At 38.3% G+C, this 21,088-nt stretch overlaps 1 protein-coding gene across 1 annotated transcript; it reads right to left on the bottom strand.

Annotated features, from left to right (window-relative positions):
• Positions 1-8,071: 8,071 nt before the first annotated feature.
• On the bottom strand, positions 8,072-16,370 carry FGF20 (fibroblast growth factor 20; the record flags this gene model as incomplete). The annotated part of the gene is made up of 3 exons (XM_084231378.1): positions 8,072-8,317; positions 10,669-10,772; positions 16,085-16,370. The coding sequence occupies 3 exons, from the start codon at positions 16,368-16,370 to the stop codon at positions 8,072-8,074; spliced, it is 636 nt and encodes a 211-aa protein (XP_084087504.1).
• Between the last annotated feature and the right edge of the window lie 4,718 nt (positions 16,371-21,088).

Below are 21,088 nucleotides of genomic sequence, written 5' to 3'. Positions count from 1 at the left end.
TCAAAGTACCACCCAGCCTGCCAACCCCCCATAACTCATGCCCCATTGGCAAATGAGATGAGCTGACCAACAAAAATTCAAGAAAATGAGACATACTCAGTTGCATCAACCATCATAAGGGACCTGGTACAATATAAATGATAAGTTCTAGATGCATCTTTTTTTAGAACACTCTGAATAGAAGTAGAAATGACTTATTTACTGAAATGGGACACAGAGTAGTACATGGTTCAATATGGGAGGTGGGGGTTGGTTTAAAAAATAAAATTAAACCATTGGTTCTAAAATTATATCTTCTTATATTTTAACCAGTTAGGGAAAGCTTGATGAAACAAGGACAGAAGTTAATTTATGTCAAAAATCTTAAAATAATTATTCAAACTCCCTCTGACCAAATAAATAGCAAGATATATATGAACCAGATAGAAACCAAATCATATGCAGTGTTTTTGTGACTGAGGAATCAAGAAACATTGGATATTTTGCCAAACAGAGCCAGGAAGACTTAGATTTAAAATCCCAAAATCTTTTAAAACCTAGAGTTCCTTGGCTATCTTTTTCTTTTCTAGTATATTTTTCTAATCCTTCTATAGCATTGATGGATAATACTATGCAAGACTAGGGTATAACTTCACAAAACTTTCCCAAACAACTGAAATTTGGGGGCCTAAATGTGATATGTGAGGATGCTGTTTCCAATGAGAAACGAGGTTATTTTCAGCATACATAGAAACATTAACCACATATGTTGTGATATATATACATATGTATGCACATATGTTAACATTTAACATTTATCACAGACCATTTGATACATATCAAATTCTCGTGCCAGAGTGGTCTAATATTTTGGTATCAGAGCCTTGATCTCAAAGTATTAATTATCTTTATTCCTGGATTGAACAGTGTCTATGGGCAATGACTGGGTCAAGTGGGAAAACACCCAGTAAAGAACTCAATATGTTCTATTTTAGCAACTAGAAAAGCAAATCGATGCTAAAGAAAGTTGATTTAAATGTGTTCTAATATAGTCTCTGGATAATTAGTATACCAATATAAATTAAAAGAACAAAAGAACACTTCCAACAGCACAATGAAAATTAAATACTTCTAATTATTGGGTAGAACACTCAGTATTGTTAAAAATCCAAGGCAATGCACCTGTGTAGTAACTAGAACACTCCATCAGTTTTTTGAGAACTTTGGAGGAGGAATATGAAGACTATGAAATAGGATAGACTTAGAATGTTGTTAGATCTGATTGGTCAGGAGGTAATACTGAGATTTCTTTGCTACTATCCAAGTATTTAAAATATTTTGGCATGTAGGGTGTTGGCTAAGCTGGAACAAAATTATATTAACATGTCTGGGGGAAATGTTATTCCCTGTGGGAAAGTCCCTCACACTCAAGAGATATGGGAACTCTGAAAATACTACAGCCAACCTCTTTTTTTTTTTTTTTTTAAAGAGAGGTCAGCAGTTTTATTTTTAATTTTTATTTTTTTTAAAGATTTATTTATTTATACAAGCACTGGGTACAGTCAGAAGCGTGGGAGGGCGAGAGAACTCACCAGAGCCAGAGCAGGGAGCAGAACAGGCAGAAGGACTGAAGTACACTGCTGAGGGGAGCAGCGGGAGGCAGGAGAGGTCTGCGCACCATGCAGGACCCTCCTCTGGTGGCCCGGAGCGAATCAAACCGGGGCTGCAGAGGCTGCGGGCAGCCTTGCAACCCAGCTGCTCTACCACTGCGCCACCACTGTTGGAGAGGATGTGGAGAAAAAGGAACTCTCTGCACTGCTGGTGGGAGTGCAAACTGGTCCAACCACTATGGAAAGCTGTGTGGAGATTCCTCAGCCTGCTAAAGATGGAGCTTCCATATGTCCAGCAATTCCACTCCTAGGTATTTACCCAAAGGACACAGAAACATTAATTCAAAAGGGCACCTGCACCCCTATGTTTATAGCAGCACTATTTACAATAGCTAAGCTATGGAAACAACACAAATGCCCAAAAATAGATGACTGGATCAAGAAGATGTGGTATATATACACCATGGAATATTACTCAGCAATCAAAAAAGATAAACTCATGCAATTTGCAGCAACATGGATGGAGCTGGAAGGGATCATGCTCAGTGAAATAAGCCAGAAAGAAAAGGAAAAACACTGGATGTTTTCACTCATAGCAGGAATTTAGAAAACCTAAATAAGGGACCAGGAAAAAAAGACTATAATAAAGTGAAAATCAAAATCAACAAGCAACTATAAACCAGAGACACTATGGGGGTGGGGAGACGAGAAGGGGGTAGGATCAAAAGAAGGGGGGGTGGGAATTGTATGGGGACTATAACCAAGATGAAAATGCATACATTGTGCAAAAATGAAAAATGATGCAAAAAATATATAAAATTTTAAAAAATGAAAAAAAAAGGAGTCACTCACATATTTCCTATAGGGCTTAATGCCCTTGCAAAACCTCAGTTAAAAAAAATTAATCAGTCAACATATGGTTGCTGTAATCAGTCAGACTGTTCAAAATCTGTGCCCATAGTTTGTCTTTTTTGTGCCCTCAAAATTAGCTACGATGGGTAGAAAATAATCACAGCAATGACATTTTCTCTAACATGATTAAAAGAGTTTTAAAATAAATGATGTAGTGGCAGGAATGGGTACAGTGCAGGTTTTCTATGGCCCGAGCAGACCTGGTGAAGGAGGTGTGAGTCCTGGAGTCCTCGGTGGCTTTTGCAGGCTTTTATTAGGATTTACCACTGTAGGGTAAGGAAAAAAGGTAACAGGCCTTTCTGCCCTCCCGCCATTAGGATGGATGACGGAACCCTGCGGTTCTGAGTGCATGCCTGATGGCGGGCACCTGGAGTAGGGTGTGGGCATGCGTAGGTGGGAGCACCTGAGCTGAGAGACTGATTTATAAGGATGGTGCAGCAGAGTGCGGTGTGGTGGTGGTGCGGTGTCGAGGGTGGAGGAGTGGAGTGTATGGAGGAGTGTGGCGACTACAAACAACGGCGAAGAGCATGTGGCTGCTAGAACCGTTCATAAACCTGCCCGGAGTGGGTTGGTTGCTTTACAACCAGGAACACGGCAGGCAGGGGTGCTGGGGGGCTGGCAGGCCTCCCAGCCCCCAGCAAGCCTTCACTCTTCCTGAGCTCTCACGTTCTCTCTGCTGATCTCAAGGTTCTTTCTGCTTCTCTGCTCTCCTCTCTCGTGATTCTGCTTGTCTGCTTGCATCCCCGTGACGTCATCCTTATAGCCCCAGTCTTAGCCCAGGTGAATCCCATCTTCCTATGTCCACACCCTACTCCAGGTGCCCGCCATCAGGCATGCGTTCAGGACCCCAAGGATCCATCATCAATCCTAATGGAGGGAGGGCAGAAAAGGCTGATACTTTCTTATTTACCCTACAATGATGTTGCATATCTCATAAGTCCAGACTGGAAAACAAATTGGTTCTAGGTATACATAAGACTAGATTAAAACTTTCAGTTCCATTATGTTATTATTTACACATTCACAAGCATATAAATGAAATATAGCTGTGAAAGAACTTAAATGTTCAGGTGTGACCTAACAGAATTGCTCTGTTGAACCACAAGTGAACTGTTTAAACAATTAACTTAAATAGTATCTACCCACAACCTTTTAAATTCCACAGCACTATCCCTGTGTCCTATCCTGAGTACATTTTAATTAGTAGACTCAGCTTGGGAACATTAGAATAGTATTAGTTGTAGGTTTCATAAAAATTATCTATGTTTGTTCTAAAGAATTGCATGCCATACAAAATCTTTGTAGGAAACAGTTGAGCAATTGTAACATTAGGTAAAAAAACCTCTATGCATTAATCACACCCACCAACAGGTTTCCCTGGCTATCAGAAAGTAGAGCATTTCATTCCTAGGAAGGCTTTTATAAGCTAAAATGGTGTGAAGTAAAGAAGTCATTATTATCATTTCATATGCAAAAAAATTTTATGTTCCCAGATCCAAAAAATAACCTACTAAATCATATCAAATAACTCATAAAACCTAAATTAACATTTGCTTGTAGTAAAAGCAGGAATGTTAGGATACATACGCAAGCCATATAATGCAGTTCTGGAAGGAGCTTGCGGGGCTACTCGCGCCTGGGGATCTGGCTGCCACAAAGAAGCCGCTCAACTCCAGTTCTGCTTTTCGTCTTTTGTCGTAAAAGTGAAAAGCATGTCTGGGTTTCTTTCAATTAGCAAAAACAGTACTAACGTAGGTCTTTCATAAAGTAAAGTGGAGTCACAGAACTTTCACACAGTAGGAGAATAACTAAAGGATAAATTCAGCCAATGCAATTTTTTTCCATATGGGAAGAGATGCCAAAACACAGATAGAAGAAGTGGCACTTCCTGTTTTTTTTTTTTTTTAGTTTATAGTCATTGTTTCAGTCATATTTCATATCACCACAAGTAGCTATCAGAAGTAAAAAAAAACTTTGACCTATAATCCTGTCATATTTTAAAAGCAAATTTTGATTGGGTACAGTAGTATCATGTACCATTTTAAGGGCAGGACTGACCACTGAGCAGGTTATCTCATCCAGCAGACCGGGTAAAGGAGGAGTCAGAGTCCTCAGTGGCTTTTTGCAGGTCTGTTTTTTTTTTTTTTTAAAGATTTGTTTATTTATTTATTTATACAAGCACTGGGTACAGTCAGAAGCGCGGGAGGGTGAGAGAATTCACCAGAGCCAGAGCGGGGAGCAGAGTAGGCAGAAGGACCGAGGTACACTGCTGAGGGGAGCAGCCGGGGATCGAACCGGCGCCGCAGAGGCTGCGGGCAGCTTCGCAACCCAGCGCTCAACCACAGGTCTTTTTATTGGGATTTACCCGGTACACAGCAGGCAGGGGGTGCTGGGGGGCCGGGAGGCTGGCAGGCCTCCCAGCCCCCAGCAAGTCTTTATCTGGGCTTTCCGGCCTTCTCTCAGCTTCTGCTTCTCTTGCTTCTCTCTCGGCTTCTACTGCTTCTTTCTCGGGCATCTCCTTCAGGCCAGGTCTTGTCCTGTAGCTCGTGGACCTTGTCCATCTCCTGTGGCGCCATGATGCCTCCAGTGTCGTCACAGGCACACACAGTCTCTTACAACTCCTTAGTCCCTCCAGGTCTTCGGAGGGCTCCAATACCCGTCTGCATGGATCATCTTGCCGACTTACGCCAATTGTAAGGGCAGGAATGGACACTGTGCAGGTTTTCTAATATCCAGCAGACCAGGTGTAAAGCAGCCAACCCATTCCGGGCAGGTTTATGAACGGTTCTAGCAGCCACAAGCTCTTCGCCGTTGTTTGTAGTCGCCACACTCCTCCGTATACTCCACTGCTCCACCCTGGACACCGCACTACCACCACCCCGCACTCTGCTGCACCACCCTTATAAATCAGTCTCTTAGCTCAGGTGTACCCACCTATGCATGCCCACACCCTACTCCAGGTGCCCGCCATCAGGCATGCATTCAGGACTGCAGGGTTCCATCATCTATCCTGATGGCCGGAGGACGGAAAAGCCTGATACCTTTTACCTTACCCTAAAACCATCTTTGTTCAGTATATGATCTCTTTAAATTTTGTAAGACTTTCTCCATAGTTATAAGTTTAGAAACCTGCATCATTTTCAAGACTCGCAATATTTGCATAATGCTTGTTTGGGACACGTACTTTAATTACAGATATCAAACGTAGAACCAAAAATAAGCTTTTTTAACTTTAATTACACATAAAAGTAAAGCGGGAAATATTTCATTCTAAACATTAAATATTACTGATAAACCACTTTTATTATTTCATAAATCAAGAGATTTTTGAGATAAAACATGTCTTTCTTGTCTCTTACCCTTTCAAGTACACACACAACTCCCCACACAAACACACATTCCCAGATAGTTTCATTATCTGATATGTTGAACTCTCTACCTTACCTCACACATCAACATTAATTTATCTAAGTAGTGGGAGGATGAATTAATAATAATAATTCCAGATAGCATTACAGCAAGTCAGTCTAGGCATTAAGAGTGTCGTTCACAGTCTAGCAGCATCACCTGAAATATTATGATCTATCATTTAACAGATCAATCCTTTTATAAGATCTCCCAGGTGATTGTATATATAAAGTTTGAGAATCCCACTCTAGAACAGTGGTTTACAAACTGTGATAACTATAGGAACTGCATTAATCTTATCTCCAAATGGGTGTGAAAATGCAATTTTTCAGACCCCATCCAGGACCTACCCACAGAAACTCTGGGGCTGGGACCTAGCAATCAGTGTGATGCTATGCCTTTCAGCTTGGAATCTGGAGGAAGCTGCTGCGATTATCGTTACCACATCCCCAATAACGATTGCTATTTCTAGAGTGGGGACATTGATAAGGACTTGGCAGGAGCAAATAAAGCCAAAGGCCTTTAAGAACCTGTAGGATTTGTATCTGTATAGCTTTCAAAACTCATCTGTGCCACTCTCTTGTTTGCTCATAAAACTCCAGGCACAAAGCTCTGTCTCACCTTAGAGACTCCACTGTTTCCTCCCCCTGCAAAGCTCTCTCGTTCACCTCAGCCAGGCTACTTCCTTTAGCCTATGTCCTCTAGGGACCATGGGAAAGATCACCTCCTTAAAGAAGCCTTCTCTGGCTCATCTGAGTTTGCGCTCTCTCTCTCTCTCTCTCTCTCTCTCTCTTTTTTCCTGTCTGAACCTTGTTTCCACAAGTCACAATTGTGGTATTTGTCATTTTACTTATCATTTATTTCCCCTACTAGACATTAAGGTCCCTGATTCAGGCCTCCCTCTGTTTTAATCACCACATTTTCTCTAGTATCTAAAAGTGTTTTCTGTATAGGAACTTAGTTTAGTGAATTTAGTGAATATTTTTGGCTAGATGAGTGAATAAAGGACAATGAAAAAGATACCAGGTTCAGATAGATTTTGTTACCATTATTAATGGTGGTGCCAACAAAGACTTATTTTTTCTATGATCAGAATGGATGAAAGAAATGGTTTTGCCACACTGAATCAAGAAAATAAGTAAGCAAAAGTTGTCTTTTTAGTATGATAATTTTCAACATTAAAAGTGCTTTAAATACTATTATTTTTCTCTAGAGGACATAGCATCTTGTTATTTTTAAAATGTTATATAAGTAGATAACTTTCACCTGAAAAGTAATTGAATCAAAACAAAAAATTGAAAGTTTAATTTCCTTTTGAAAAACGTGTTGACTTGAATACAAATTGATAAAGCATCTTTTCTAAGCCAAAAGAATCAATGTTACATTTAAAAGGCAATTGACTGCAAAATATAATCTATGCTATCCTTTATTTTTAAAAAGAAATTCAAGATCTTATTCTATGTTTAATGTGTTGCAATAATGATGTCTTCTTTACAACCCAAGACACCACAGCAAAGTAATGGCACAAAAAAGAATTTTTTTATCTTTGTATTATCTTCATTTACCAGTAAAAAATAAACTCTTTAATAAATAAATATATATAATAAATATTTGCAAATTGAAAATGTATAAATAGGTCCATCCTTTTAAAAAAAGTTCCATCTTGGTGTGGCATGTTTTATAGTCCACATATCACCCAGGTTTTTTACATATAATGCATAACCTGCAAAATCCTACGAGGTCCTCAGAATTCATGTAGCAATAATCTTGGCCAACTATGTCCATCCATTTCTTCAACATGAAGTATCTATTTTTAGTGTCATCTGTAAAGTAAACATAATCCAGAGGTGATGCACCAGCAGCAAACTAGGTGGGGTTCCCATTTATCCACAATTTAAGAGATTTGTATCTTCACTCTACTGTTAAGTCTGAGTCAATATACTTAAGGGAACTTAATCCACTTTAAAGAAAAATCTTGATATATTTCAGGTCAAATTTTGTTTGTTTTTTCTCAATGTTCTTTCCCAATTCAGTCTCCCCGTGGAAAATGGGCTCTGTAACATCCTGATATCTTCCTTGGTTACTATTGATATTTTGTGATGAAAACAGTGAGAAGGAAAAAGGGTTGTGATTTGATTCTTCAGGGAAGAGACTACCACACTTCAACTGTACATCAGTATGTCCTTGTATAATTCAGGAACTCTTTCTGGGTCCACTGGTCTAGGCAGGAAATGTGTAAATTTTTGATGTCTTTTAGACCTGGCACCATCTCTTGGAGTTCCATCTTTGTTAAGTGCCACAAAATATCTTCGGCCAGTGTCTCCATGTTTATATATGTTGGATGAATAAGTATTATACCAGTTTTCCTCAAATTGTTCCCTAAAGATGCATTCAGAAGTCAGTTTCTCCTAAAAAAGAGAGAACCGATAACAACCATTAAAAAAAAACTTTGAAAGAATATTCTTAGAAAAGTCTCAAATCTTTATTTTTATTTTTTTGCTTTTATCAAGCAAGGAGAAAGATTAAATTGCTTTTGTTTTACTTTAACTTAGTTCTTTTGTTATCTAGAACTATTTCTCTCAGTTGACTCCATCCAGCAACTTAGTTCAAAGACATTAAGTTAAATGTCAACTCTCAATTTACTTTCAAATACTTCATAAATATTCTGAGCTTTCCCATCCTCCAAATTATCACCCTCTTATCACATCACTAACAAACAGTCCCCTAGTTTAACTTGCTTTATTATCAGACACCAAAGTTCTACATCCAAGTCTCTATTATCAGTTTGAAACATTTCAAGATTTTGATAAAATCTAAATTCCTAAGTCAAGTTCATTATTCCAAATCGTATATCTTCCCTTTATGAATTTATTAATTGCTTGATGATATATTCCCCATAATTAATTTTTATCAGATGTTACTATTACGTAAATGTAATAAAAGCCCAGAGATTTCTTGGCTTTTCAAAAAGGAGTTCATATTTTCCTAAAGGATTGACTACAGTTACTTTTTTTAATCCAGCTCATACATGAAGAAGGAAGAGCAAGAGCATGCTTTTATCTTTAAATTGCAATTCTCTTATGATTACTATACAATGTATTATTTCTTTCTTCAGTTCTGGCTAAAAAGCCTCAATGGGCAGATATTATATTACTTACTGAAATATTACAACTAACTTTTCTCAGTGTATATTGAGGTCCCAACTGCATCATGTGATCTCAGTTGAGATTTTTAGGAAGAAAAGTCACAAGATATAAAAGTAAATTCTTTTTGGAAATAGTTACAGAGACTTTGACTTTAAGAAGGGATTTCATATGAGAGGATGAATGAAAGAGTGGTACACATTAACACCATACCAGTTTCTTAAATTTATATTAGCACCAAGCAAAAATAAGTTCAAAGCAAAAAGGCAAATACCAGATGATTTCACACATATGAAGAATAGAAAGGAAAAAAAAAAACCAAAGGAACAGGCAAAATTAAACAAACAAACAAAAACAAAAACAAAAACTAGAAATTTAACTGTAGGACCCAGGCTATCAGAGAGGGAGGAAGAGGAGTGGTAAGCCATAATGGTGGAGGATTATGGGTGCTTTGGTGGTGGGTGTGGTACGGTAACATACATCGGAAGAAGTGTGAGCCTATACTCCTAAACCACATACAGTTTTGTAACTCAACATTAAAAAATAATACAATTTTTAAAAATGATAATGATTTTTCATTAGTAGATCAAAAAATTAAAATATTACCAATGAATGAAAATTCTCTATTGTACTGTGGATTGAGTTTTATATTATCCTGTTACTCTAATTCTTGCATTGTTGTTGCTTTGTTATAAAGAAATAAAGCTCATAATGATAAAATATTAACCTAAAAAGTTTACTCTAAGCCCCATATTTGAAACATTTATAGTAAACCCACAAACATGCACTTATCCTCAGTGGCAAGATAAATTGCCCAAAGGAATTTGGAGTGAGCTCACAGCTACTGTAATCATCAAGACCACAGGAAGTATTGTAGTTGCCATTTTCTGCTGTTATATACAGTATCCTAAGTTTTTAGTCACTCATTTCTTATGGAGAAGGTCAGCAAGCAAGTGATATATGCTTGGTTATGGAAGATGATAATGGGTAGAGAAAAATTTACATTAAGTAAATGTAAAAATGAGGGCCTCCCCTGGTGGCGCAGCGGTTGAGCACTGGGCTGCGAGGCTGCCCGCAGCCTCTGCAGCGCCAGTTTGATCCCTGGCCACCGGCGAGGGTCCCACATGGCGCGACAGACCTCTCTTGCCCCGCCCGCTGCTCCCTTCAGCAGTGTATTTCATCAGTCTCGCTGTTCTGGTCCCCACTCTGTCTCTGGTGAATCCCCTCACCCTCCTGCGCTTCTGACTGTATCCAGTGCTTGTATAAATAAATAAAGAAATCTTTAAAAATAAATGTAAAAATAAAAGGAATCTAACATGGCAAGAAAAAACTTTTCTCACTTTTTTTTGTTTCTGAAGAGAGTGATCAAAAACAAGGAGGTAAGAAGAAAGGCCAGGATAATGGGTATAAAGAAATAATGAGTTAAAGACAATAGAGGTTTGGAGTTTAAACAGTGAAACTGAGTTACTGTACTATTGTTCAGACTTGGAGAAATTAAGCAGAATACAGTTATTTAATTTGTACAGAAGGATGTTTTATATACTTCTGATGTGTTACTGATAGACAAAATGGATATCCATTATTTCAAAAATTACAATACTTTTAAAAATACATACTGATCCATAGAGTTCTCCTTTGTCGTTCATTCCAAGGTAAAGACCACTGTCCACACCTCTAATACTGACCAGACCCACCGCCACACTGATGAATTCCAGGATACCTGAATTTATAAACAAAGAAGTAATTAATGATTATTAATGATCATATAATTAATCAAAATCTCCCAAGCAGTAGCAGTAGTGTAACAAATACTGAGAAGTATAATGACTTTTGTGGATTTCCCTTGTAAGCTGAAAGTGCTAAAGAATTGTCTCATTATGGCAATTCTCCCATTTCACAAATTAAAAAAATCTTCATCATGGTATACTGTTTAGGATGCAAAGTTTTAAAGTTTTGATTGACCTAAGCTTGAATCTATTTCACTAATTTAGGAGCTAGTCTGACTAAGCAAGTCATTTGTCTTCTTTGAACTTCAATTTCCTCATATGCAGAAGCAAGGTAAGGACTAATGCATTTAGGCAGTCAACAAGTGGAAGCTATTATTATCATAAATTAGTATGTAATATAGGTGTTCTTAGTTTTCCATAATTTCATTAGTTAATTATAACCATGTCTATTAATTGCTTTGTTTTACTTCTTACTACAATTCAAGTCACTTTTTCTAGCAGCAGCCAGTGAGTGTTATATGGATATATCAGTATTTTATAGTTTATAAAAGGGGCTTCTACTTATATTTTCTATCTGGTCTTCAAAACCAATCCCCTAAAATAGGTATGGAAGATATTATTAACCTCAATTTACATGTAAAGAAACTGAGGTTCAAACAGTCTTACTGACTTGCCTAAGGGCATAACCTTTGTAATTAATAGAACTGATACTTGAGTTCATAACTTCTGTGTCTTAATCCAATGTTTCTGCTTCAGGACACTTTCTTTAGGACAACAGAGTAGGTTCAAAACTTTATGGATAATAGTATGCTGTTTCCTGTGACATGATTCTTAAAAATAAATTTTATAGTTCAAAGAAGCAAAATGGCTTTATAAATTACTACATGTGATAGCCAGATACCAAAAAGTTACATGCAAATAGATTATGGTATCAATAACTTCCTAGAATTATTTTCATTTATCAATAGGTAAACGAGTATCAAAAACTTTCCACTTACTATACTAATAAAAATTCTTTAAAAATTAATGCATCCCTCTGCATTACTCTTTCTTCTCTGTGCACATTAACTTTTAGACTAATATCTTTGTCTTGTTCTTCACATAGACTCTTCTGATAAAGTATGGACGTGTTTTCTGTGCTTAGAACTGCCTTGGTCAATAGAACCGCTTTGGTCCACCGTCATCCATGCACCCCCTCTTAAGCCTTACAATCAATGTCAGTGTGTACCATTTAGCCTGACTCTTACTCTTATGCCATTTTGGTTTATTGTAGAAGTTCTTGTTTAGGCACATGATGTTTCCACGGTCACTACTCAATCTCAGTACTTGCTCAGATGGAGCCTTCTGTTCTGTCCAGAGTCTAATTTACTCATCAGCAGAAACATATTCTTAAGCTCTAAACACAAATTCTTAAGCGCTCAAACAAGCTCTTTCAAGTTACTGGGAGTTCACTTGGAAGACCAGCGCTATCAAGGATCTCATAGCAACAATATGCTACTAAATAATCCATAGGTGACTTGAAGGAGTCCCTAATAGAGTCTAAGGCAGAGAGAAAATAAGAATTAGCAGGAAGACCCAGACTCCATAAGAGAACCATTAGCATGACAAATATAGAGATCAGAAGTAAAAAGTAAATGAATAAACTCACTACTAAGCTCATTAGTGAGTGATTCCTGTTAAAAACAAAAATAGAGGTGACTGGTAGAATAGACATATTTACGGAATTTCATCCAGGATGTTCTGACTAATGTATAATTACTTGAAGTAGTATGAATGTTAAATTCAAATGAAAAGTGTACCATGGCTCACATGTAACTTAATACTTTTTAAGTATCTGACTTACATTAAGATGCTCTTGTCTTTTAAAGAAGGTATAGACAGGTTGCATAATAAAACCAGCTTTCAACTATAATAGAATATGTTTCACTTTTATATAAGCTAATTATATAACATGTTATAAAGGGTTATTTATTTTTCTTTCAAAACTAAATGGTGAATCACATATACTTTAATTCTCATCTGAAGATACTGCTAGTAGCTATACAAAAAATATGTAGTTGTAGAAAGGCAAGAAATGGTATATATTCTTAGACTAACTCAAACTTTCAACTTTCTTAACCAACATCCAAAACCTCATTTATAACCAGGCATAAATAATTTTGCAATGGTTCATGGGGGCTGATGGGAAAAGGGTCATATTTTTTTGTGTTCCTCTTAAAGATTTTAGCCACACTTTTTAATTCTGATCCTTTTTCTCCTCGAGGAAATAGTATACCGCATAGTAATTTGTAATCATTTGATTCTTAAATGAGATTTGACAAGTCTTTCTTATTTATAATATGAGGTGGCAACTAAGCTAATTCCTTAACAAAGAGTAGACATGAAAAACTTTCCTTAAGAGGTAATCACAGATTTTAGATAGATTTTCTAATGCCCAGTGTCCCATAAAAAGACTTGGAGGTACTTTGTCTTTCTGGTATCATTTTCAAAGCCAGCCTTTTTCAAAATCATAATAAACAGGTGAGTCAACCCACAATGCAACCACATCAGACAAATCTATGGAGAATAGGGGAGAATAAAGGAAAAGCCTTTAAAGGAATATGTTTGATCTCAGGCTAAACTTTTTTTTTTAAGTAATGATTCCATGTTTACGTATTAGGTAAAGTCTTCTTACTGTACTACTGTGCAGGAAAAAAAAATCTATAACTCAGATAGGAAATTATTTTAACCTCATGGGACCTTTTTGTTTATATTCTATTGATGTGGTTTTGAAATTTTCAAACACCCTACTCTGAATTTTTTAAATTTAATCATGGCTAAATTAGTATAAATTATCAAGAGCGTTACTTCAACATCTCAAAACCCAATCTTAATCTCTTTCAAAATTCTTACTTTGATGTCTCAGAAATGAGTTTAATAGAAATACAGCAAAATAATTTCATAATTAATAATTAAAGCACAAGGAAAAGAAGACAGAGCTGCATACACAGTTGAACATAAACTTTCTTGTCACCTAAATGCTCCTGTAGTTAACAATGTCTGGCTATCTAAGGCCACTAGGATGCACTGTAATGTTTTCTGGAGGCTGTTCACTCCTCTAGGCTACCTGACTAATCTGGGTTATCTTCCCTTTGTGTAACAGTAAATATTTTGCCTGATATATGGCTTCCCACCACAGGGTGACTTAAACCAATTCAATATCAGTCCAAGTCATAAGCAATTACTAAATAATAATACAAAATTTTAACCCAAAAAAGTGCTACTGAGATAGTAATTCTAATATACAATATTTATTTCTTAAACAGTGTACTTAAATACCACCTGAATGAATGTTATCAAGTCTACAAATATTTACTAATCTTCTTCCTAGAAGGTCAAACTTATAAAGATATACAAAGTGGACAAAAGTACCTTGTCATTGGGGAGATTACAATTGACTTACAAGTGTTTTAAAAGTAAAATTTCCAAGACTATGCCATGTATGACACCGGGGAAATCTGGGTGTTACCTGAATCTAACTTCTCTCTGCTTCATCACATTTATGTCCATTTCTACAAGTTTCTGGTAGCTAGGGGATTTTTCTGTAATGAGTAGAGCACAGTAATTCTTAAAGGCTAGAGAACTGAGCCACCTGGTGTCAGCAAAGTTCTTTAGAATGAGATTCTCAGCCTTCTCAATTTAGCAACCACTTTCCAAAAGTGACCTCAAGGTTGGCCACTAGGTCATGACACTCTTGACTCTTGGTCAGTGGGAATTTGGAAGAGATCAGTGGAAGTTGCAAACATATGGGTTTTAAAAGTTAATTTTCTAAGCCTTTAAGTGCTACCAAATGACCAACACATGCTCATGTCTACATCTAGAGTTACAAATGCCCCTTACACTGAGATTTACATTTCTCCAAAGTTTTAATGAGCACTACAAGTAAAAAAAAAAAAAAAAAAAAGAATGAGAGTATGAGAACAAGCAGTTGAAGACAAGATAAAAGAGGGCCATTTAGAGACAAGGTACTCAAGGAATTCCATAGTGCTAACTAAAAAAGAAAACCAACTCTTGTTGAGCCCTATCATGTTGCTATTAAATAAATGATAACTTTTAATACAATGGATCTCTTCAGTGATGTCCAGGTCAGATGAGCAAAGTCCCTAGCAAGTGCTGTGAATTGACTGTAATAAAATGCAAAGTTCTCTAATGGTGAAGAGGATGGGGTGGGGGTGGGAAAGAGAGGAAGAGTCTGTGATATTAGAACTAGAAAGCATCTTACAGCCATCACCTAATTTAACCCCATCGTTATAGAGACAAGACTCAGCCTGGTGAGAGCACTTGCAGTCCAGTTAGGGAGGAACTAACAGTAAAGACCTCATGATTTCTCAGAGCAGTGTCTTAACAACCTCCCCCGAACAACAATTTGCTTGTTTCATTCTATTAACTCCTTCTCCTCCCAGGCAGTGCTGGAGGTATTCGGAAACACGTTCCTAGTTGTTCCCACCCATATCTTCTTTCGCTTCCCTATTTCCTCTTACCTACGGTCAATATCAAGATCTTTGCTTTCGGGTTTCACAATTTCTAAAGAGGATCTTGGCTGAAGGACTGGGCAGGCTACCAGTAGCTAGGCAGCCCCCACCTCCCACGCCCCCTGGCCTTTTCATCCAAATAGAAGTCAAGGAGCTCAGAGAAATGCAGCCCAGTGACACTGACGGCAGTGACGGCGCCCACAGAAAGTTATTTCCTCAGGTGAACTTTACCCTTCTGCAGGTAGACACACAAATGCCCCCAGCCCATGCAAGAGCGACCCTCAGCACAGCAGCCATGAAAAGGATCCTCAACTGCACAGCTGCGGGGCATGTTAAAGGAAGCGCAAGGTTCCTGTTACTAATTTTTGTTAAGTGGATGAAGAAAATGTAAGACGAAGTAGGAGAAAAATAATATAGAAATCAAGCACACACAAATTGCCTTCGAGTAAATAGTGTGAAGAAAATGTGATTCTGAGTTCATGTCTTGGTATCCCAGGCAGCAGGAAGGGCAGGGCCAGAAGGTGTGTGCGGGGCACCCCCCCCCCTTTTTCTACCGCCCCGAGGAGCTGAAGCAGCAGGCCTGCTGGAGACTGCGGCAGCAAGGAGGCTGGAAAAGTCCTCCCACTCCCAGCACTGGTCAGCCCCACAGCTCCAGCCTCGCGCCGGAAGGGTCCTGGGGGGCTCCCTGCCCAGCGAAGCCCGGGCGCTCTCTGCAGGCAAGGAGGGAGGTGCACTGGGCGGACGAGAAGAGTCCAGCGTGGGGTGGGGGGGGGTCCCGGGGTGCCAGTACGTACCGAAGAGGCTGTGGTCCTGCCGGGTGCCCTGCACGCTGCCGTCGGGCAGGATCTGCAGGTGGAAGCCAGTGCGGCAGTAGAGCTGCCGGCGGCGCAGGATGCCGTGCAGGTGCGCCAGCTCCGCAGCCCCTGGCCCGCCGCGGGCGCCCCGCTCCGCCGCGCCCCGGCGCTCCCCCAGCAGAGGCGGGCGCTCCCCGGCAGGAGGCAGCAAGAAGTGCGAGCCCACCTGATGGCCCAGGCCCTCCAGCCCGCCCAGGAAGCCCCCGACTTCGGCTAAGGGAGCCATGGAAGGGCCTGCGGGAGAGGCGCACGATCCGAAAACAAAAGACTCTCCCTCCCGGGTAAAAAGTGGAGCAGAGATGGGAAGGTGAATGGAGAAAAATTTTAGCCAAACAAGCGCAAAAAGTTAAGGCCCGGTTACTCCTGGGAGGTCGCTGAATGGGCTTTGCACTGAGATAGCAGGGAAGCTTTCACTGTCTTGGAGCGATCTTCTCTCCTTGGGTAGGTGGGAGCCGGCTGCTGGCTTTGCAGAAACATCTATAGCTGCGGCTGCCAATACTGGGGCTAGAGCTGGGGCAGGGGGCTGGGGCTCCAACTCCGCAAACTGATCAGATCAGAGTCCTGTGTACATACACACCGGGTATATATGCGGGTCCTCTTGACATATGCTAATCAAGTCCTTTCAAGCGAGCTGGGGAGGTTCTGTTTGAAATCTTAAACCGGCCTCCTCTCAACACGTTTTTGCTCTTCGGAAGTGACCAAAAGGGGCCCTTGACGGTTCTCTATCCATGCAGGCGCAAAAATCATTCCCACACTTGGCCAAAGAGAGCCAGCAACTTCGGGGAGGCGCAGTCAAGGCCCCTCTTTAGGGTTGTCTTTGGAACAACCGTGATGCTGTTCGGCTGCTGCTGTGCAAGCGCCTTTGATGTGAGCTCCTTTGCAGTGATAGATCGCTGCTAAAAGGAGCCCAGCTTGGCAGGTATATAGAAGGGGAAGGGGGAGGGAGGTAGGAAGGGGGAGGAGGGGATGGGTAGGAGGAGGAAAAGGAGAGCAGAGGAGAATTGGACTCCTTGAGAGCTGCTGGGAGCCTGCAGTGGACAGGTGCAAAGAAAGGTAAGAGAGAGAGAGAAGGGAAAAGGGCGTTACCTGAGGCTTAGACCTGCCCAGACACACATGAAAGGAAAATCAAAGCTTTGACAGTTTAACTCACTAATTTTAAAACACTAATAAAATGTATGAGCACTACTCTTTTCTTTTATCATTTAGATGGGGGATTTTCTTTACATAATCAAGGTTAGGTGAGGAACACACATACCCCCCTCCCCAGGTTCTCTTTAATGTTTATCTTTGCTCAGATAGTACATGATAGAACCAAGATTGTCTTATATCTATGTGGAAGTTTTAAATTGTGTGCTAAGGTCATGGACTTTTAATCGGCACAATATAATAACAATATAATCATGAATCTAGGGATTACAGGTAAATCCAAATAGGCTGAAAGGAGATGGTTTTCATTCTCCTTGCCATGAATAGAAAATGTGTATCTATAATAATGTCATAAATGATAAGTGACTTCTTGGGCCCTGATTCAATCTAAAAGCGCTTCCTTCTTCCTTGCGTTTTCTTTATAACTAGATGCTTGGGGTTCACATTTTAATAATAAAAGCACTTAATAGAAAATGATGGTGATTCTTCATGTTTTGAGATGTACAGTTTTTAAAAATTTAGAGCACCTGTGCATATTTGTAAAATAAAAAGCCTCTGAAGTGCTATATGCTCGTTTAAAGCTCAAATTTTTGGTTTTGTACCATAGTTTAATTCAATATATTTCTGTTAAAAATTTTCAGTGGCAGAATCATTGAGAATCACTTAGTAGATTTATACTTCCCCTGAGCAAAAGGTTTTAGGGAACCACTGGAGATTAGTTTTTCAAATTTGTTTCATGTTCTAGTCAACAAAATTCTAAACCTGGGGATTCAAATTGATGTGACTGCTTCATTTTATTTACTCCGAAGGGTTTTTGTTTGTTTTTTTGCCAATTGATGGCAGGTGCTTTTAAGTAGGTAAAGTTACACCTTTTCATTACTACATCACTAAATACTGAACTTTGGGCAACTGAGTTATAAAAGAGTCCTTAAAGTGGGCCTCCCTGGTGGCCTACAGGTTAAGCCTCAGTGCTACCACCATGATGGCCACCATGTTGGTCTGAGTTCTATCCCTGGCCAGGGGCTCACATATGGAGCAGCAGACCTCTCCTCTGTCTCGCCCACTGCCCCCCTTAGCAGTGTATTTCAGAAGATCTGCCTGCTCTGCTCTGCATTCTGTCTCTGGTGAATCCTCTTTACCTCTCCAACCCCTGCTCCTCTGGCCTACACTCCAGTTCTTCTACACAAAAATAAATAAATACAGTCTTTTAAAAAAAAAAAAGAGTCCTTAAAGCAAATGACTTACTGTTGATAGAGATGAAATAAAACAAAAACACTGACTAAAAAATAAACAGATAAATCACTTTTGAAATGTATATAGCTAGGTCTGCTTTAAGTGTTGTATAAGGTAAATGTCATATTACCTTACCTTTCAAATAACAGCAGTCTGTCTTGTGGTAGGACCCCCAAATCCGCCATAATCAAGATTTCAAAGCACATCTGTGTAAACATTATCACATCAGTGTAAAACATCAACCAATGAGCTTTTACTTTGAACCAAATCTTCTTAATTGCAGTGTTAAATCAAAGAAAGTTAGATCAAAGTTTTGTGAATCTTATAGCAGGATAACTAAAGTAGCCAGTACATACATTGATCACTTAAAGAAGGGATACTTAAAGGTTTAAAACTAAGATCAAGTACCTTTTAATGAGGTTTGTTTCAAGGTCTAAGTTCTATACAACATGTAATGCTGTTAATTATTCCACAATGGATATATAGCATTGTCACCTGCTCCTAGAAGTGTAAGTTCAGTCTATAAAATATTTCCCCTATATGAACAATTTGTCCTGCTGTGTGATCTGTAGCTCTTAGACTGTTTAAATCTCTTGTGTTGCACAGAGAGAAATGTTACAAAAATTTTAGACCAAAGTCCCAAGTGTTTAACTGTATTAAAATCACCTCCTCTCTGTACAGCTTGAACATTTTCAAGTTACTTGATAGGCATAATAACCCTATAAGATAAGCACATCCCACTTTATAAAGGAAAAAAAAGTCCTGGATTCTCTAAATGTCTATTTCCTTTTTTGTACAATGTAATTCATGCTTATTTGATTGTGCCCAGAGTTGCTGCGACAGAAATGTGAAAACATGGGGATGTGATTTTAAAACTATAAGGTTTCTATGCATAGAAGATGCCAGACACCTTCAGTTGTTGGGAAATTTTTTTGCTTTATAATTTAGCAAATATAATTTACATTAAATGCAAAATAAAACTTTTCCCCCCAAACCAAACCTTTAATATGTAAGTTTTAAATGGTGCTTAATGCAATTTTATAAAGGGTGAGAATAGAAACAAAAAGATAAGGATTTCTTTTGTTTGCACTAGTCATGTGACAGGAAAAGATAACACTAAAGATTTTTTTTGTACATGCTGTGATGATATCATGGGAAGTTAAATAATTTTGAAGAGTGTTTTACAAGAGTGCATTATTCAACTTTTAAGTATACACTGCAATCTAATCAACTTTACCTATACTTCCTAGAGACCACACTTGCCTTGCTGTTATACAAATACATGGTACAATTTCTACTTCCACAAAATGTAGCTACAGTTTTCCAGACCATACAATTCTTATATAGCTTTTAGCAGGCATGTTGTTATGAATCTTTACTTTTACATATGAAAAAGAAATTAATACCTTTTGATTAATTGATACTTTGATACTTCCACATGTGTTTAACTTAAGAAAAAGTTTATTTTATCACATCAGTGATGTGATTTAAATAAAAGTCCTGACTTATACTACCAATAAAGCAAAAGTACATTTGCCCAACTTTCTTCATTATGTGTAATTACATAATATTGGAAACTATATAATTTCCCTTTATCTTGAACTGATTGAATGGATTATGATACATTCATCAATGGAGCATTACACAATGGGGAAAAAAATAAGAAAGATTTCTATAAACAAGTATGGAGTATTTCCAGAATATATTACTAAGTGAAAAGAACAAAGCATTATTAGCACATTTTACATAGAGAATGCTGACTTTCTGGTAAGATGGCAGAAAATAAGAAACTTTTACAGATATATCCTTTTTTATATAAAAATAAACTCAGAGTGGATAATGACATTGGTTATCAAGTTAACTGATAACTTGGGATGGATGTGTATGGAGTAGAAGAGAGTGGGGTTGTTGACATTTCTTTGAGAACAACTTTTTAGAGTCTTGACTTTTGGGGAAATGTTAATGTTTTCATTTTGAAGTAAAGTAAAATAAATAAGAGGGAATAAAGTACACTTGGAGATGGAATAATGTCAGGAACAAATGAACCTAACTAAATTCAAGTGAATAACATACCCACACATAAGAGATAGCAATATATTTTTTAAATCCTAAGTAATTTCCAACTACAGTTCTTGGACTAGATAATCAAGATCTAAATAAAAAAATTGAATTTCAATGACAGAGATTGTTTTGCTCAGTGGTAGGGGTTAGAATAGAGTATTGTAAGTTGAAGCAAATGAGTAAATAAGTTAGCATCAAATGAGAGTTAGGTGTTTCACCATTACAGCATGGAGTTACAAATAAGCAAACAGGGGATACTATAATCAATCCTGTGTCATTGAATCATATTTTGAGTTTCAGTATTAACACATGGCAAGTGTGCATGTGTCTGAGTGTATATCTTAGCTTTGTCCACTAGAAGGCCACACAAGCAAACCAGGGAAAATCGAGCACACCTGGTGGTTGGATTCTAGTTTCTCAATTCAATCTCCCCACTAAAATGACTATGGAAAATGTCTAATTCTAGAAATGGAGTGGTTTTTTTCTTTTATAAGACTATTTTTA

The sequence above is a fragment of the Talpa europaea genome (genome assembly GCF_964194135.1).
Source record: "Talpa europaea genome assembly, chromosome: 4".
NCBI lineage: Eukaryota > Metazoa > Chordata > Mammalia > Eulipotyphla > Talpidae > Talpa > Talpa europaea.
Note: the sequence above shows the minus strand (reverse complement) of the source record. Positions and strands in the feature narration are given on the sequence as shown.